The sequence below is a fragment of the Antedon bifida genome, chromosome 7 (assembly GCF_963402885.1).
Source record: "Antedon bifida chromosome 7, ecAntBifi1.1, whole genome shotgun sequence".
In the NCBI taxonomy this organism is placed as follows: domain Eukaryota; kingdom Metazoa; phylum Echinodermata; class Crinoidea; order Comatulida; family Antedonidae; genus Antedon; species Antedon bifida.
Genome location: NC_136232.1, coordinates 9,362,901 through 9,384,743, shown reverse-complemented (window position 1 = coordinate 9,384,743; position 21,843 = coordinate 9,362,901). Strand labels below are relative to the sequence as shown.

General features: G+C 33.3%; 1 protein-coding gene across 2 annotated transcripts in view; it reads right to left on the bottom strand.

The window, feature by feature from the left end:
* LOC144847954 (dynein axonemal intermediate chain 7 homolog) overlaps positions 1 to 21,843 on the bottom strand; it is a 90,869-nt gene that overhangs the window by 33,551 nt on the left and 35,475 nt on the right. For both annotated transcript variants that reach the window (XM_078704574.1, XM_078704575.1), the window contains exons 2-4: positions 2,847 to 2,952; positions 2,075 to 2,166; positions 303 to 407 (exon numbers count right to left, since the gene is read on the bottom strand). In XM_078704574.1, the coding sequence (XP_078560700.1) occupies positions 303 to 407; positions 2,075 to 2,166; positions 2,847 to 2,952 (303 nt within the window). The remainder of the gene's footprint in view (positions 1 to 302; positions 408 to 2,074; positions 2,167 to 2,846; positions 2,953 to 21,843) is intronic.

The following is a 21,843-nucleotide window of genomic DNA, read 5'->3' as shown; positions in this document are numbered from 1 at the left end:
ATTATCAGAATACATATTCTTTATAAACATTATAAATACCAAGACATTATGTGAAAACTAATTGAAATAATTTATTTAAATAACCATGTAAAACTCATTCCAATATTTAATATGTCAATCTTTATAAAACCTCATTCATTTCATCTAAATCATTCAACAGATTATTAAAAGGTTAACATACAATTCACAACTTTTTAGGTTTGCTGTCTGGCAGTAAATTTGGCAATCAAAAAATAAGTTGATCCCTAGTGAGAACAAAATACCCTCAAATTTACCTATGGAGTCTAACTCAATCACCTTACCTTAGCCTTTGACCTCCTTTCTTCCAGAACATTCTGTAGAGCTGTCGCGTTGCCATGAAGAATGTTACTGAGTTCCGTAACCTCAGCGGTATGCTGCTCTTTCTCCTGAAATAAAACAATACGCCTTAATGAAGTAGTGTCGTTGAACACATCCTAAAGGGCCTCTGGAATTTGTAGTGGAAATAATAACGGACAAGTGTATATAGATAAGGGTAGATGGAAAAACCAATTCAGGCCAGTATCATTTGTCTGAGAAAGGGTTGATGGAAGACATTATAAAGGGGATGAATCAAGGACCATGCTAGAAGAAGGCACTATCTCAACCCCTTGAACATAATACAAGTCAAAAATAGTGACCTAATGCCTCATTTTGGGGTGTATTATCTCATGACCAAAATATGAAATCTGAGTTGTTGTTTTCCCGGAAAAGTATTTTTGTGTTTGATTGCAGAACAAACTAAACAACAATGTAACTATGATAATTTAAAGCTCTGTCTACACTAGCAAACTAGTTTGACAAAAAAGTGTGTTGTGCCCAAATATGGTAGTGATATGCTTAAATATGGTAGTGATATGACATCATCATGTCCATATATGAGCACATCACATTTTTTTGTCACATAGAGTTTGATAGTGTAAACAGAGCTTAACTCCGATAGAGAAAAGAGCATGTGAACATAGCTTCAAACTATGTAGAAGCAGCAATATGAAGTTTTGTTTAGTTATGAAAAATAGACAAAATGAACATTTTCACAGTAATTTAATCAAAATGGAACCAATTATATTATTTTATAATGTCAGTCAATTTAGGACCTCGGGATCAGACAAGTGACTGGTGCAAGGACAAGTCTGTGACAATTTCAAGTGGTTCAACCTGATATGAGTGACATTATAGTCCTCAGAGGTCAATCTACTGAATGGGGATTTTTAAGCTAAGTACATGTCCCTTGAGAAATATGAGATAAGACAAATATAAACAAAATATAGACATGTGATAGTTATCAATATAAATTTAGAATATTCACAGAAAATAGGACTATTAATAAATAAGCTTATTATTGTAATTTATTCTATTTGTAAAATGCCTTGATTACATTGTTGTTTTTCGAGGTCCTGATCCTGCTGCGCAAACAAACAAGTTCATTACCATTTTAATTTAAACGGTTATTTGGGAGCAGAAATTGGACAAAAATGCGGCTGGCCTAAAAATAATTTTTTTTTTAAACAATTTTTTAGAAACATTGAAACTGTTATTTCTAGCCCGCAGGTATGAGACTTAAAATAACTAGCTTTTAAAAGGTTATCCATGCAAACACAACATTCATGTACGTTAAAAGATGAGCGCAGAAAGTTTCAATATCTGCTATCATATGACCTACATGTTTATATTAGTGCTGAATTGTGTCTTAAGATCTGTCTAAACTATAAAACTTTATGTGACAAAATATGTGATTTGCCCATATACGGACATGATATCATATCACTAACATATTAGGGCACGTCACACTTTCTTTGTCAAACTAGTTGGATAGTGTAGACAGAGCTTTAGAACATAGTGACAAAAAATGTGATGTGCATAATGATGTCATATCACTATCATATTTGGACATATCACTACCATATTTGGGCACATCAGACTTTTTTTTGTCAAACTATTGTAGACAGAGCTTTACAACATAGTGGTACAGATGGTATAGAGTGTAGTTTGAGCTGAGCAATGTCCAAAAACATTGGCATAGCAAAAATAGAATACAAAAAGAAAGTGTGTCTACCTCGGCTTCTATACGTGCTCGCTCTTCATTCTCAAGACGTTCTTTTTCTTGGTGTTCTTTTTCCTCTTGCTCCGCTTTTAAACGTGCCTCTTCTTGAAATTTAAAAAAAAAGATTGAATCACGGAATACGAAAATATCAATCCGCGTGCAATGCATGTTGGATTAGACTCGACTTATTTTTCAAATTTTTAACCGTTTAAAGATGAAAAAAGTTATCGCAATAGGACCATCAAGTATTATTGTACTTGGGCCAGTGGCCTACATACTATTGAATAAATGAATGAATGAATGAATGTATTTATTTTTACATTAAATGTAGTTTGTGAACTTAAATTAGATCTAAAAAACGTACAGAATAGAACTTTAATTGATAACTTTACATTATTGTTTCTGCAGTGTTGCAAAGAGAATTAAGGTAATTTATTCACATAATTCATCTTTTTTCCAATGTAGCCGCCGAGAACAGTTATTTTTTATTTTTTAATCTAACATGTTTATCTCATATGATATATGTAACAATCCCTAGAGCTAATCAAATTTCACTTTTCATCAACTTGTCAAGTACGTCACTTTTCATATTCATATCATTTTACTAACTAGTAATACACCCAAAATGAACTTTGATCTTAATTATAATTATTACACCAAACGAAGTTATCACACCCTATTGAATATTATCTTTAATTCTTCCAGGAATTGAGATACTATCTACTTCAGACCGTTTATTTTTTTCAGAATCAATTAATAGTAAATTTGTCTTTTCATCACCTACCTTCTTCCCTCAATTTTCTTTCAGCTTCTTCTTTCTTCTGTTTTTCCTTCTCTGCCTTGCTCTGTTTCGGTTTCTTCCCTTTCACCGGTGACTTCGGTTTTGGCGGCTATAAAAAAAAGCAATTTGAAACAATGCGAGTTTACGAAAGTCCAACACATACACTAAAAGGGATATGTGTAAGTTAACCTTATAAACAGGGGGTAAAGCCAGGCTAAAACAAATTATAACACAGGTGATGTTTGACGGACAGGTGACAGCTGTCACTCATTCTAACTTGACAGATCCAGACATCATATTCGGTTGACCCTACTGTACAACACGGGTAATGCAAGCGTAATCCTTTTTACCCCACGACCGCGGCCTCATTCAATTCATGCTTACCCCAAGGATCAATTGATTAGTCAAACAGAATCACAAATTGAAAAGAGTCATGATTTTAATATTAGTATCAATAATTCATTTTTATTTTAAATTTTCCATAATGAAAATCCTTTACTAAATTTACTATAGTTCAGGTAGATTTAAAGAGTGCACAATATTTATACAAAAAGAAAGGAAGTTTAGAATTTCATGAAATGCACTATTAGTATTAGTCAAGGATGTGGTTAAAAATATCAAATTATTTCCAGCTAGTATTGTAGCTCCACAAATATATTATTCCATAAATCACATATATTCATCGAGGAAAACATAAAAGAAATAGGCCTATGTATATGACATAAACGAAAAAGTCAGCATAGATAATATTTCTGATTCATTTCAAGGTCTGTCTACATAAACTAGTTCTGACGAAAAAAATTGTGATGTGCCTAAATATGGTAGTGACATGCTCAAATATGGTAGTGATATGACATCATCATGTCCATATATGGGCACATCACATTTGTTGTCACATAGTTTGATAGTTTAGACAGAGCTTTCAACATAAAACTGGTAATGCAAAAAAGTTCATAAGCTTCCGACGGAAGGACTCCCTCAACGCCGATAATCAGCTGGAAAGGAACTGTGTGCCACACCTGTGTAGATATGTACCATCAAAATTAACTTAAACAAATCACACTACACTATCTCTGATTGTACTTTACAGAAATAGGTCAACTACTAATAATATAATTCCATATTTTAAATGGGAAATCCAGGAAAATAAAGCTTTGAAATGTACGACACAGCTGATCCGTAGCAATCGGCATCTTTAAATTGTTATCAAATGTAATTTTTTTTTTTGAAAGCTCATCATTAATCATAGATGGAAAATGAAATAGGACAAAATTTATGTCGTGTACTTACTCAACCATAACATTTTATTATTAAATTACTTTAATAGTCAAATAACAATGAGATGTATACATATCAATGTTATTCATATAGAAGTTCAATCTCCTTATCTTTCTATATGACAAAATACTTGCATAATAATAATAATTTAAAAACTACCTCCAATTTCTTTGCAACACAAACAATTTCAATATACAGTATAAGGCTGCTCTAACAAAACACTTTATTTCATGTTACGTATAGTTTTATTTGTATTACAGTTATTATTATTTATTATTTAATTTAAGATTATTATTACTAATTCAACTGTTTGTATTGTACGGAATGAGTGCAGAATCTTAGCATATTCTCAATCCTGGTTATTTTTCATTGGTGACCGAATAAATATTGTTATTGCTAACAGAAGAAACAGGACAAATTTCAAATTTAAAGGTTAAATTGCATATATTGTGCTACCAGAAACAGACCATAAGATGAAAAGTATACACTATATTATACTGTAAGCCAACTTTCAAATTTGTAACTGTGATGCCAGGTGGTTTAACTGTATAATACCAACACCAACAGGATATGCTATAGTACGGCAGTTAGACTAGGTGCGGTCTAGGTGAGGTCACAGAGCCTACAGATGTTGAAGCCCATCAACTAAACTTAAAATTCTTCTTCTTCTTGAGCCCATATCGTCCCAGTGCTGGGCAAAGGGCTCTTCCAACTGGTGCCAGTTATTCCTGTCGTAAATCTTGGCCATGTTGTGGTACCAGTCTGTCTTACGAGCTCATCCCTCCATCTTCAATGAGGTCTACCCCTCTTTCTTTTCCCATATAATGGTTGTACTCCATTGTCAATTGTGTCTATCTCCCATCATTTATCCTTCATAGATGCCCTGCCCACCTCAAAATTGAACAATTGTACTAGGAAGGGAAAGTGGAGAGGTGGCTTTTCACCGAGCCTATTTTCAACACAGCATCCATCCAACCTCTGAATATATTTAAAAGTAAGTTTTTTTCCCTATCCACCCTTGACTTTTGCCATCAAGATCTGGACTGTTCTAGCTACTGTACATCCCTATACCCATTAACACCCCAAAGAGGCCTTGCATGATGGTCATCCTTTATCTAATGGTCATCCTCTAATGGTCATCATTACCTGTCGATCTTATTTGTAATTTATTCCTAAGAATTACGGTGAATATGTTTCAAAATGTACCTACCTGCTCCTAAAATTTCATATCTAAATCCCCGATAATTTTCATAATCATTTAAAACAGAATCTTCTATTTATTACGTAGTGTATACTGTACAGTACTAAACACTTCCGCTGTCAATGTTATCCCAGGTATACTAAACAGTTTTTAAGTAGAATAAAATTGTCAAGATCCTATAGAACGATAAATCATGCATAATTATGTCAAGCTTGTAAATTGAAAATGTAAATTTCTTAGCGATTTCATCAATTCAACAATTGCCATTTGTAATGAGTTGAAAATGTGTTATATTACTGAATAAATGGAAATATTAAAATGGATTGAAAAATATGAATCTTTACAATAATCATTTTCAGATTACTACATGCTGGTGGGTGGCTGGTTTATTTAATTTAATAAATTAGACAAACTCCAAACTTAATGAAATATATTTATATTCAACTCTGGAAAAGGAATTATGAATAAATAATCCTAATTAATTTCTAATGGCATAAGAAAATAAGATTAAGCTAATTTGGAAATTATGAGATTTCAGTTGATGAAACTAAGAGTTCAGTCAATGATAATATGCATGAGGAAGATACTTTAAAACCAACCTATACATTCGCACTAGAGTCTACATAGAACAATACTGTATCATCCTATACAAAGTGGATAACAAACCGTATATAAACCCACCCACATTCAATATATAGTATTGGGCACAGCTGGGATTTGAACCAATGACATGCATTTAGAGGACAGGTACCTTAAAATCAACCTATACATTTGCGTATAGTCAACATGTAGACTTGAACCAATCACTTCACAAAAGCAGAAAACCGTAAGTATCCACACACCACCCATTGAATCACCAACATTCACTAGCACAACTACAGTAGGATTTGAACCAATGACATGCATTTAGAGGATGGGTACCTTCAAATCAACCTATACATTTGCATATAGTCAACATATAGACTTGAACCAATCACCTTAGAAAAGCAGAAAACCATAAGTACAGTATCCACACACCTATTGAACCATCAATAGATCCATTATACAGTAGTACGCCTTAAAATTAATACATAGACAAATACTGTTGATGCCACACCCAACGATGATGGCAGGCAGGCGTAAAGACATAAATAACATCCACTTAATGTTCAAGGATTGCAAACGGAAATCGTTAATAAATATTCATTACATTAATGTACAAAAGGAAACATTCAACATCGCCATAGATTACAAGATGTAATGAGGGGGCAATCGGAGGTAATTCATTTATTCAACAGTACACAGTACAGTATATCAATATTCTATCTAAAGCTCTGTCGAAAAATTGAGTGAGTTTTATTATTTTTATTTATTAAGTTTTATTATTTTCTATCTCAAATACTGTTGTGCTAAACCACTTTCACACATGCCTGTTTCCTAGTCCATTTTTCTGTCAAATGTCATAAAAGCAAAGATGGAAATTCCGTTCCTGAACTAAAGTTCTGTCTACACTATCAAACTTTATGTGACAAAAACAAGCACGAATGTCATAAGACGGGATGTGACGTCACATACACATCAATAACCTCGCTACCAAATACGGCTATACGGTACCATCTTTGAGACGTCATATGGCTGCATCCGGTTTGAAATTTAAAAATCTGGCTCTATAGCTTTGAGGACATGTCCCTGTAGTATATTCATGCCAAATCCCAGCTCAATACTACAACGAATAAAGGAGGAGTAGTACTTTATAAATCGCACTTTTTACTCAATAGTGTCGGATAGAAGAAGATGAGAGAGTCCTAGACTCGGGTACCCGGAGTAAAAATGTGATGTGCCTATATATCTAGTTTGATAGTGTAGACAGAGCTTTGAAAAAAAACATGAACAAATTTAATAATGAAATAAAACTTTGTTTGAATAAGCCATTTTGTAGAAATTAAGTTATTCACTTTCGCTAAAACGAACAAAATGAAACCCTTACAATCATTTAACCAGAATCTTACTGATTTCTGGACAATATTGGCTTTCGGTTAACTGCTTTTTTCTGGTTTATCTGGTAAATAATTTTTTTCCATATACTTTTGTGGTCAAGTTAATAATTAATATGTTGACATTAAAAATAAATTGCCTATTCAAAGAACTTTTTTTTTTCAAATTTTTTTTTTATGCCGAAACTTATTTTATATTTCCATCCAATTATTTTAAATAGTTCTTATTTTTTTAATGAACTATAGTATTTGCAGTAAACTTTTAAGCTTGCTACCTTTTATGTTCATGTTTTTATATTCTTACATTACACTAACAGTAGTATTCCTGTTATCGCTGTACAGTATTAAAAAAATTAACTACAATATGAAACGCCCTATTAACAGGACAACACTGAAACTAGTATTAAATATTTAATATTCATTGGAGTTAGAGAGTCAAGGCTATCTATAATTTTCTATCATAGTTGTGAAGGAATTCTGTTGAATATGGATGAATAACTATTGACATACACCTCAACGATTTCTTCTAAATTATTTTATGTCCAATCATGAAAGTATATAATATTTAGCTGTACAGTTTATAATAATTGTGTAACACATTAAAACAAAGTTCAAATGTTTGTTTAACCATCAAATATGCTTGATTTGAAATACTGTAACTAGCCCAACAAAATTGACTAGACCACCAGGTGGGCTAGTAGTACATTAACAGCAGCAGTTAGCAGTAGGACTTTTTCTGGACTTCAATAGGGCTAGTTGGCTACCTTTTACTAGCCCGACAGCCGAAAAGGGGTACTGTAAATTAACTAAAACAGTCAATTTACTGTCTAAGTAAGAGCGCTCTAATTTCTGTGAAACTTTCAAAAGTTAAAATATACATTACGGTACTGTACATTCAAAGAATTAGGTCAAAGGTCATATTAATGCATTTTAAGTGTTACAAAACTTTTTATTCAAGAATCTTTGCGATTTAATAGTAATATTATAAATTATTAGCGTAATGTGTCTTGAAATGCAATACCTTTATTTTCTCTCTAGACGTCTTTCCATAATTTTCTAATATCAGTTGGCCGAGAAAATTAGGATGAAGAAAGCAAAGGAAATGCTCTCGGAGCAATCAACAAAGCTGTGAAATATAATCACTGTAGTAGCCTTTAATCTAAGCAACAATTTTGACATAGAATTTGACCTCTGACATTATATCACTTAACGTTCTACTCGTTTAATGTCCACCGCATTAAGGGTACAGTACATGTTTCACCTGAATAATACAGCAATGCATGCAAAAAAAAAATCTATTCTCTATAAGTATACACTAAATTTATAAAAAACGTCAATCGATGAATTTGATTTTAGTTTTACCTCCATTGCCAAATAAATACCCAGTACTACGCATTCCATCTAAGAAGTGTAAACAGACATTGGTTGAATGACTTTCAGAATAGTATATATATTTTTTTCTACTAAGAAAAAGGATATCAATTGTTTACACATCATAACTTTATTCTTTGCAACAAAAACATGAGCAATACAACAAAGCCTATACTGTTTTAGAGGTAACAGTTCATTTCAAAAGTCATGTCAACAATCTTATAAAGAAATCTTTTAAATACAATTAATTTACAGATTTTACAAATAGGTCTCAATGAAAACATTTATTTTAGACCAATTTTGAGATTTGTCTGCTTTAAAAGAGACAAAACTTTTAAACTATTTCAAAACAATAAGTAGTTTGTTTCATTCTAAAACAATTTGTGAACTACTGTAGTCAATTTCCGATAAGATAGAACATTGCCCCAGAATGTGTGGAGCCTCCCGACTTCTGTAATGCATAAACAAAAAATATTGAATTCTACTGAATTGAAGATTTCAATTTCTTTCTTTTGTATTCTTTCAGTGCAAATATTTATTTTTATGTCTTTAGTCACATGTGGCCATGGATTACCAATAGTAAATTAATCACTGTCCTATCAGATAAGTGTTAATCCTCCTGATAGAGGGGCTATTTTATGAACCAGTTCACTGGGGTAACCCCCTACTCGTCTAGTCTACTCTGTACATCGGACATATGGTTTATATTCCTTATCTGAGAAGACCTGTTCTACCACCAGAACTAGGAGCGAGTCTGACTTGAACTCATGCCGATATTGTTGGTACACGGCGCCCCTGCCTTAACCACTAGGCCATTTGACAAATAAATTAGTAAGGATGTATTATTACGACATTTTTAAGAAAAATGCTGATAGCTGTTCGAAGATTTTTTTTCTTTTTTGCATAAATGTGGCACGATTTGCATAGTCTTCTCATACAAATCCATTCATTAATAGCCGTAAGGTATTTCAGTCCCAAAAGGTGTGCACCCTACCATTCTACCATTCTATATCCTACTCTAGCCTGTGAGGCTCTACAAAATCCAAGTTATCAATCCAAGAATGTCCTCAAAGTTTTGTAACACATCTTCCTTATAGAACAGGAAGAATGTATAATATTCCAATGTTTAATTCAGTGACTTCATATACTGTGAAATGTTTGTGTCAGTATATTTGTGAATAGTGTGCATGCTGTACCAGGAACAAGAGGTCAACTATATAATAGGTTGATTGATTGCTTTTATTTAAAGAACACTTGAATTCTGAATATATATATTCAGGTGGGGCCTCAAAAAATTGTTTCACACAATTTTATGATATTGGTTGAAAAAATAGTAGCAAATTTATGAATTGATAATGTACTACTACTGCTACTACTACTGTACTAGTACTACTATACATAAGTCTGAGTAGAGATGTCGTTTCAAGGGGAGGGCGTGTTGCTTACCCAATCTAAATTATATCTACCCATCTTATTTTTGGTACCATTCCGTTCTCCAATAATCATTTCCATAAAAAATAGCAGCAAATTTATGAAATGATGTACTGACAATGTACATTACCACTACTGTACATAACTGTACTACTATTATACATGTCTGGGTAGAAAGGTGGTTTGATGAAGGGGAGGAGGTGTTATTACTTACCCAATCTAAATTATATCTACACACCTTATTTTTGGTACAATTCCTTACTCCAATAGATCATTTCCATCATTAGTTATCTGCACCTCTAATTAATGGATTTATCGAATATCAGCCCTTACATAATAAAATACCTTTTTTTAATCCATCGCACAAACACAAAAATAAGTATGGCTGCACATCTGATACAACAAATAATAAGATTGAGACAGAACCAAATAGAGTTTCTCACACACTGCCTTTGTAGTCAAACCAGGACATACAAACTACAGTATAAACTAAAGGGTCAAAAGTGGATGAACAAAAAAGAAAGGCTTGGCCTAGCAATCCCAGATCCTACAACTAGCTTCCTGATTCTCAATCTTATAAACAATGATAGAAACTTACAGGTAATATTAAGCCTAGAACTTCTTGAGTACTAGTGGACAGACACACCTTGTCCAGTTGAAAATGTTAATGAAGCCGGCCGCTACGGCTTGATAGGCCTATGTCAGTTGACTGAGTGACTGGCTGACTGTTTTGAGGTATGCAATCAACTGCAGCAGTGTAATTCAATGCTGTAGTCCTACTGTAAACACTAACCATTCTTATGAATAATGAACCTTATAACCAAGTCGATATTATGACTTTTACTTTTATGACATCATCGCTGATATGATTTAAACATAAACGAAGAAAGCCATTTCTTAATAATTAATTCACCGTCATTAATTAATTAACAAACTCCAAGTAATTAGTTAACTGCAAATATCAAACTAATAATAACCTTCTGGAATCTTAAATAAATTATGATGATGATCGTGAATGTCAGGAAATACTTGCTTATCTGATTAACCTCAAGCTTTAATACTGAAAATGAGAACTACATTAACTAATGAGGAGCACACTTGAAGATAATATAATTCATTAACATACCATAAATTACTGTACACAATACAAAAGATAGGGGGGATGGGGAGGTTAAAAAGTGGGCAATATAATTTCATACTAACAGTAGATTAAACCCCTCCTACTGTATCCAGAGGAAATTTTCCCATTGAACAAAAAACGAGATATTTTAACATATTTTAAGTAAAACAGGACAACCCTATTCATGGGTGCCTATAGGATTCAATATTTTATAACTTATTGTGTACATATCCCAAGTTCAAAATTAATCAGAAATTCAGCAAATATTAACTTTCAGATGTGATACTAGAAGGGGAAAGCAAATTAGAGGACAAGAGATAGTAGCAACAAATTGGGAGCTTGAACTATGACCTTCTGTGTAAACAAAATAATTATCAGTTTAAACATTTCTGTGTAAAATCTGATAATTATAGCAATGGTTATGATCCTCTATCACCATGCCTACGGAAAAACATTGAAGATTCTAACATACTAATGTGATACAATGGCACAACGTAATCTTCTCCGTCAATACCACGGCGCACAAGAGATCTCTACGCACAATATACCCATGAGAATGATATGAGGAAAGACACGATAGGCTTCGTTTAAACCGTAGGAATTAACAAACAAAAAATAATTTTATACCACCGATTATTCAGTCTGATATTTACTTTAGTGATAATTTGACAATAAAAATAATAATTTACAGCCCTCCACCTTATTTACATAAAAATTACTGACATTCATTTTGAGGGCTTAATTTTTTATTATTAAAAATTAACTAACTATCTACTCGTGGATTGTTCATACAGTACACACGAACCGTTAGTTACAAGTACTAGTTCTACCCAGCTGGAATACAAAATTATAACAAAAGATTTGTTATGTTAGATAGTTCCTTTTTCCTTTATATTTATTTAAGGCAAGCCAAGATATGAGCACTGTAATTTTCATTATATTGGATAATAAAAGAAATCTGTATCTGTATCAGGCTAAACTGTAGAAATTACTAGACTAGACTAAAGATAAACCATGTACTAAAAAAGAACATGTGATAATTTGCACATTCCTTTCTAGATCAGATGTCAAATTGTACTGTTTATATCACTTTTTACTGCACATAGCTTCTCTATACTTTCCAGCTCTCTGTGACAGAGAGGTCATATGACCCTTATATGACCTTTCGAGTAAGTATGCTATAATATGCAAAGTGACCCTGTATAATGTACTAGGTTTACCAATTTATTTTAAACATTGTCAAAGTGTATGCTTCTACTGTATATTCAATATAAAGTATATATTGTAGAATACCGTAGCCAAGATTTTTCCTTTTTTCTCATGTTGTATACAAGATACACTACATTGTACACACCAAGAATTACTATACAGCCACGGAATAGGTATTGCACAATGTATTTCAATTCATGGTTGAAAAGCCTGTTGTGCACAAACACAGCATTATAGTATGATGGCAATCATAGTACTGTACAAAAAAAAACTTGATACTCAATAATTTACAGAGGTCAAGAGGTCACCATTTTTATGGCAGTTTAACAGTCAAAAGTAAAAATTGGCTGATTTTTGAAACATTTTTTTTAATCATGGTCTTGATCAAACTGAAAACAAACCATTTCTTTTTAAGTTTTATTGTTAAAAAACAAGCATCAATTGGAAAGAAAAAAACATGCGACTTTTGCGCACATTTTTTATATTTTTACCAATGTGTGGTGAGGCTTTAATGGACCCTTCCCAACCAAAATAAAAATTAGAATATTTTAGAATGACAACTTGGAGAGACACATCAGATATTTGATTGACATGATGTAACTATCCAATACAAGAGAACAGATTTATATTTCTCAAACTTACTGCTTTATCCGGTAGAAAAAATGACTGTCAAAGTGTATGTCAACACGCACACGCAAGTGGTATAGCATCCGAAAGATTTTACAGAATTAGGTCATTCGTTGAGAAATAGATGAAACATACTGGACAGGCCTAAAGTGCAACGAGATCTGTCAGAGAACTAAACAATTCTTGCACTATAATTACTGATTGACTGTCAAAACAGGTGATAGTGGCCAAGATAGAAAACTCCTTAAAATATTAATGGGTGTCAACAGTTAAAACTTGTATATACTGACCATTTTTGCTATTTTTATATCAAATTTGTATGCATTTATGTATACATTTTTTTTTGTATACTGCAAAAACGGGTGATAGTGGCCAAGATAGAAAACTCATTAACATTTTAATGGGTGTCAACACAGTTAAACTAAGTTTATACTTCTGACCATTTTAGCTATTTTTTTTATTAAATTTGTATGCATTTATGTATATTTTTCTTTGAATATTTTTGTCATCTAACATTTGTTCAAGAAGTGATATACATAGAGGTGCTTGTCACTTTTTTTCCCTGTGAATTAGTTGGGTTTACTGTACAGTGACAGCATAATATTCAAATGAATATTTTTCTTATGAAAATTACTAATAAAAATATTAAGGATAAACTTACTGTACTAAAGCTCTGTCTACACTATCAAACTTTATGTGACAACAAAAAATGATGTGCACATCACCACCATATTTGGGCACATCACACTTTTTTTGTCACACTAGTTTGATAGTGTAGACAGAGCTTAATGCTTATATAACTACACCAGTTCAAAGCACTATGTGATCCAGCAATAGAAATAAAGGGGTCTGTCAAGACTATGTACCAAATACTAACTTATTAAATTATGGCATATTATTACTATTCGTGCATATCTGTCATATGATTAGAGCAGTATGTATTAGCAGTCGGTGTTCATCTCACTTGTATTGTATTGAATTATTAAACGCTTCAACGTACTCAGCCCTGACCTAGAATATTATTAGTAGAAATGATTCAGTAAGGGAATCATCATTATCTTTTATTTATTTTAAAGTCACTAGTAAAAGTTAACACAATTGTCTCAGTGTATTTGTTGAAATCACTGTCACATTTGATGCAATGAAATTTGCATGTATAAATATAACTGTAAGTTTATAACTTTCTTTCGGAAGATGTATATCACCATGATATCACTGATTTAAATAAAAGTGGTTGGGAATTCTGTAGTGGCCTATTGCATTACAGTATGTCAACAACTAGCGGTTTACCTGTCCGAATGGACGGTCATTATTTAATCAGTAAATTCACTATGACCTCTCTGCAACCTATGGGAGGTAGGAAATATGTCTGAGAATTATCAAATACAGTATTCGGCCATCGCAATGAAATATAGTAGTATAACTGCAACAACTTTTTTTTAATTGATATTCTATTAGTAAAGTAATTTAAGAAACAGCCAAAATGAAAACATTGTTTATTGAACAGGCCTGTACATTACAGACTACTGTATACATATCATACATAGACGTGCTCTTGGATTTGCACATGCCCGGGCCTTAGTAAACTACAAGCTTCTGCGTGATACAGTATCCTAATGCTTCCGTCCTCTTGAATTTACCTGCCTAAAGACGAGACGCGCACATTTTTCCAAATAAGGTGGCTCAGCTAAAACATCATAAGAATCGGTTCTGAAAAATGTATTATACTTGGAATTTCTCACCATCATGTGTAGTGATCAACATTTATTATCTAGTAGTATACAGTACATTAAATCACATGGGTTAATGAATAGTAAACTTAACAAGGGTATAATCATCATTGTAGATCGTGAGCATATTACTAATATCAAGACAGAAATGAAAACATGTAGTACACTTAATAATCACACACACACTTCCTGTTCTATTTTCTATTCTTCAATTGATCAACAGTGAAAGATGGTTAATAATTATTCAATTACAACACGCTTTTGATTAGGTATTTTCTAATTGACAACGAATAGGTAGTAGCATAAACAATGTTGAGAAATGGCAGAGAAACTGTGTGTGCAGCGAGTAGTTGCTTGCAATCATGTCATTTGAAAATGCCTCAAGCTTGGATTAATATCTACAAAACTGTCTAATGTTTCCTTATTATTCTCTACAAATTATTTCTTCTAATAATTATTATTATTTTGAGCCTTGAAGGCATCTCCTGCCGATTCTTCAATTGTCAATTGGATACATCTTATATTTTATACGCTGCAATGCAACATAAAAGGTCGTTGAAAATGGCTTGATCATATATTTGCATATGCAGAAATTCTGATGAATCTGTACCTAGAACCAGCCTAATTAATAAAGTAATTTTCAATTATTCAACTGAAAGCATTTTTTTCTTCATTTCTTCAGAGCACGATGCAAAATAAATTTAATTGTAATGACTATTAAGGTTGAAATATACTTTTGAATAATTCTAAACCATTAATAATTAATACCAAGCTTATTATGTTTAAAACAGAAAGAATAATCCTAGTGTATCATGAATATCTAAGCTGCTAAATGAACAAACTAACACTTACCAATACAGACAACTGGGCATGACTACTGAGCAGGTGTCATGAGCCGGCCGGCAGTAGCCTCACCTGGTCAAAGCCTAGTGAATGACTGCCTTTACCAGCTCTGCTAGCTAATTTATGACAGTGACCTAGGTAGGTAAAGTGAGATAATATCTCAGCTAACAACAATACTGTAGAATGGTCAGTCAGTCAATACTGACTGTCTCACTGTGCGAGAGGTCGCCATGTAATATTCTGGCATTCTGGCACTCCTGTACTTAGATAAACAGATTGTGAACCATTTCAATGCACTCTCTATTTCTGGCTGTACATAAACTGTATCTTTAATCTAAATTTCTGTGTCTCAATGAATGCGCATTGTGTTATGATAATTTTGAAACAATTACAAAAAAAATAGAATTTTATAATCCTAAATTGGGGGTGGAAATGTAAAAAATTAATAAATATTCTAGTGAACATTTTTTAATAATTAATTTGGCTTCATATATCAGGATATCATTCCAAGCTAGAACAGAACCCCAAATAGACAGACTACAGTACGTGTTGGCCCTACATGTATTTTTAATACTGTATCATCTATTATTATATTAAAAAGCACAAATTTCTAAATCATACTGTGTACAGTACTGTATGTATAATAAAAACTCTATACTTGAAATTTGATCATTTAACCTAACATTAAATATCATTTATTCATATTTCAAATTTACGACAAAATGGCACGATACGAAATTTGGCACTTACCGTTACTTAAACAACATACAACATTGAGATAGAATAACGCAACACAGTTTACGAACTAACCTTGCGTTGCAACTACAAAATCAATGATACTCTAGTACTTAGCTTTGAACGTGAGTGTACCAGGGAACAAATTACCAATGCATACTATCACGGGCCTAAAGTAATCAATTACCTCAATAATTAAACAAGAAGAGCAGGTAGTTACATAACATTTACATACATTAACATATCATTTGCATTAATTCAATTTAGGTTGTACAGTACTTTGTACATATCGTTTAAAAAATCGGTTTCAATACAATATGCCACTGACACCTACTGACATGGATAGATACAGTAATGGTGCTTGACTGCTCATCCCGATATGTCATTTAACATCCCATGTGCAAGATTTGTATTCTCACAAATTAGCATATCATTTGCATAATTCAAGTTTCTAATCTGCACTGCTACGCGGCATAAGTTGCTAATTATGTTCAATTGAGAAATATACACTTGTCGGCCTATCTCGCTCGCTGGGTCATATTAATTTTAACATATTGTCTTTTACATGGCAAATAAAATGTAATTGTAAGAATCAAATTTGCAAAATCAATGTAGAAAATCATGAAAAAAAATGTCACTTAAATAAAACTAATAATAATAACAATAATAATATGCCATTTACATTTTCACATGTACTGTATTATAGAAATGATGGACATCTAGTGATACTTAACCATCAAAAGACTAAGTATTAGCCTCGCATGCAGAGAATGACAGAGCAAATATTTGACCAGGTATTTCTCAACGACAACGGACAACCGATAATTTATGCTACATTACACAAAGCCTTAATTACATATTAATACTTTAGTATTCTGATAATATCAAATTAGTTTCTTTAAACGGAAAATTGCAATTTTATGGCTAAACTAAGAAAAATTTGTGATCTGAATTAAGATAAATGAATAATTTTTATGAAATAAAAAAAAAATTTAATGTAGAATGTACTCTGAACCGTGTAATCACGCCTGGCTAATTTTAGCACCCTTGTCAACATTTAATATTATTTTTCGCATTTTATTATTATACTGTATATATTTCATAGTTTCTGCACAGGCATAGTAGTATAGTATAGATATAGGAATTTGTTATCTTTATAAATATCATGGTAGATTATTTATTACTAAAAAAATATCAACTGGTAATTGTTTATATTTGTAAACTTTGTGCATTGATGTCTTGGGTTCCTTTTATACATCTCTGCGCTGGTAGGGATGTGATACCAAATTGTTCATATGAGCAGTATAAAGCAAGGGTTCAAGCCATGTATCAATTGATAAAATAAGTACGACCTAAAATGGGATTTTTAATGAAGCATTAATGTTCCAAATCAAATATGGCAAATGTTTAGTTTCAGTTTTGATTTTGCATTGTTTTTTTATAGTTTTTAAATATTGTTTTTATTTCAAATTTTTTTTGTTTTTTTAATTGTATCGGCGCAGTGGTTTGCCATTTTTAAAAATGTTGATACAAATAAATATTATTGTTTATTATGAATGTTTTTATATTATGCATAAAACGATATAAACAAGACTACAAATTGATGAATGTTGTTATATTTTTCAAGTAGTTTTATTGCAACTAAATTGCCTTCTCCCATCATCCCACAGTAATTATTCCCTGATTAACATCTCCTTGGTTTCATCATCATTAGGCTAATCAGTATTCTGATGCAGAGGTCAGCAAACTGACTACAGTAGATATTCCTTAATTTATGTTTTGAATTTTGCATAAAATAGACATTGTTGTATCATCTCCAGATGATTGTATTAACATTAAATTAATACATACTATAAACTGCTGCAAAAATACTAGGTTGAAGTATCAAAAATATCAGGGTGGGTGGTGGCATATTATATATGAACAGAGGGATATATTTTTAAGGGTAATTTTAGTATAAATTTAGATTTGCCCCAAGTCTACAGTTATTGTCTTTTTTTATGTTAGTTCACCAGTCGGCTTTTCGATTTTTGTTTAAAAACTACAAGCTCAAGTAGTATACGTATGAAACGCCATATGTGCCAAAATATAATCTTTTTACTAATATTGAGTGAAAACTCCATCTAGAACCTAGACTAGTATAAATTGAACTTGGTATAACTATAAGACTTTAAAATAAATTTGGTGACCACGCCCACCTATCTATTGAGGCAATACATATGTTTGCAATGTGACAGGCATGTTTTAGGGGTGCTAGTTAAGTTTAGTATAGTGTACTGTAGTATTTGAACAAAACACTCTCTCGAACCCCATCTCCTTCCTCACACTGATCTTCCCCTTTCTCGTACCCCACTCTGCTTTCTCATACCCCATCTCCTTCCTCACACTGATCTTCCCCTTTCTCGTACCCCACTCTGCTTTCTCATACCCCATCTCCTTCCTCACACTGATCTTCCCCTTGCTCGTACCCCACTCTGCTTTCTCATATCCCATCTCCTTCCTCACACTGATCTTCTCCTTTCTCGTACCCCACTCTGCTTTCTCATACCCCATCTCCTTCCTCACACTGATCTTCCCCTTGCTCGTACCCCACTCTGCTTTCTCATACCCCATCTCCTTCCTCACACTGATCTTCCCCTTGCTCGTACCCCACTCTGCTTTCTCATACCCCATCTCCTTCCTCACACTGATCTTCCCCTTTCTCGTACCCCACTCTGCTTTCTCATACCCCATCTCCTTCCTCACACTGATCTTCCCCTTTCTCGTACCCCACTCTGCTTTCTCATATCCCATCTCCTTCCTCACACTGATCTCCCCTTTCTCGTACCCCACTCTGCTTTCTCGAACCCCATCTCCTTCCTCACACTGATCTTCCCCTTTCTCGTACCCCACTCTGCTTTCTCATACCCCATCTCCTTCCTCACACTGATCTTCCCCTTTCTCGTATCCCACTCTGCTTTCTCGAACCCCATCTCCTTCCTCACACTGATCTTCCCCTTTCTCGTACCCCACTCTGCTTTCTCATACCCCATCTCCTTCCTCACACTGATCTTCCTCTTTCTCGTACCCCACTCTGCTTTCTCATACCCCATCTCCTTCCTCACACTGATCTTCCCCTTGCTCGTACCCCACTCTGCTTTCTCGAACCCCATCTCCTTCCTCACACTGAACTTCCCTTTTCTTGTATCCCACTCTGCTTTCTCATACCCCATCTCCTTCCTCACACTGATCTTCCCCTTTCTCGTACCCCACTCTGCTTTCTCATACCCCATCTCCTTCCTCACACTGATCTTCCCCTTGCTCGTACCCCACTCTGCTTTCTCGAACCCCATCTCCTTCCTCACACTGATCTTCCCCTTTCTCGTACCCCACTCTGCTTTCTCATACCCCATCTCCTTCCTCACACTGATCTTCCCTTTTCTTGTATCCCACTCTGCTTTCTCATATCCCATCTCCTTCCTCACACTGATCTTCCCTTTTCTTGTATCCCACTCTGCTTTCTCATATCCCATCTCCTTCCTCACACTGATCTTCCCCTTTCTCGTATTCCACTCTGCTTTCTCATACCCCATCTCCTTCCTTACACTGATCTTCCCCTTTCTCATACCCCACTCTGCTTTCTCATACCCCATCTCCTTCCTCACACTGATCTTCCCCTTTCTCATACCCCACTCTGCTTTCTCATACCCCATCTCCTTCCTCACACTGATCTTCCCCTTTCTCGTATTCCACTCTGCTTTCTCATACCCCATCTCCTTCCTCACACTGATCTCCCCTTTCTCATACCCCACTCCGCTTTATCATACCCCATCACCTTCATCACACCTATCTTCCCACCTCATACAGTACACCCTCCCTGTATCCCCATATGCCATTCTTCTCTTTTGCCACATTCTGTTACATGATTTAAAAACAGAGAATATAAATTCATTGTGAAATGCATAACCAAGCCTTAATTGATTTTCTTTGGCTATGAATATTACTGTAACAAATTAGAATTCTGAAAATCAATTCTTAGAAATAGGTTTAAAGTAATGATTACAAACCTAGCGTTACAGCAACTGTTTAAAATTCAGAATTTACATTGCATGTGAATGTTCAGCCCACATCTTCCTCCAATTAAGCCGACGAACAAACTCCAATACCAACCGTCTCTTTCATCAGACCACTAGATCTCATACCGGAAGTTAGTCAACTAAAGCCGTCCATAGCATTTATTAAATAAGTTTGAATTTATGCAATCGCTGTTTGGTATTAGTTTTTTTTTTTTGTCATCTTTTATGTCAAACAAAATGGAGGGATGTTTCTACCACCATTTCCTTGTAATACTGTATTTCTAAAGCTCTGTCTACACTATCAAATTATTTTGACAAAAAGAATGTGATGTGCCAAAATATGGTAGAGGTATGACATCATCATGTCCATATATGGGCACATCACATTTTTTTGTCACATAAAGTTTGATAGTGTAGACAGAGCTTAAAGGCATGTCGTTACTATTACCAACCAATTTAACAAGTAGCACAAATTGTTTTAGTCCAAATGATACCGGTACTACTACAGTACTACATTGCAACTCACATCACATACCATTTTTTAGCCTCACTGTAGCAAATAAACAAGAAAAAATATAAAATAAAAAGCAAATAAGGTACTGACTGTAGCAAAATAAATGTTGAATGAAAAATGGGGAAAAAAATAAAATAATATATAAATATGATGCCTACAAATTATAGACAGATTGTAAAAATTTGTAAATATAATTATACTACATTTCGCCCATTATTTTGCTATTAAACTTCTTCACGAATAGCTATGGGCTAAATCTCAGTCTGGAAGTTTTAAGTCACCTAAAAATATATTTTAAGTATACAGTATTAAAAACTAGGGGTCACAGTAAGCCAAGTTGAACTGACCCTAGCTCTGTGACCCTTACATTGCAATTTAGTATAATATTTAGCCTTGAGTTAATTCTATGATTATTTGAAATAAATACCTCTGCTTTGTGGGAATCTTCTGTTTTCTATTGTTAATGTTGGAATGGTATTTTTAAACACAAGTTACACACTAGTATCTCAGTCTCACTCAATAAATTGCACTATTTGAAGGAAGCTGTTTATATTATTATTAATACCTGACATTTCACAATATCAGAAACAATACCAAATTGTGAATATCTATGTGCATAAATTTTAATTAACCGTAACATTAGTCAGTTATATTTTGAAAGTACATACAGTATCATTCGTTGAGCATTGTAAACTGTTTAATTTGTGCATTAAACATTAGCTACAAATCTTTATTACATTACAGTGTAGCTTTATCTACTGTTAATGTTTTATATACTTTCTTCTACCAATGTACTGTTTTCCAAAAAGTTGTGATAGCATCAAATTTATTAATATTTTGGAATCAGTTATTAAAACTGATATAAGTTTAATGGAATTTAACAACATCATCTTCAGTTCCACCACCAGTGTGT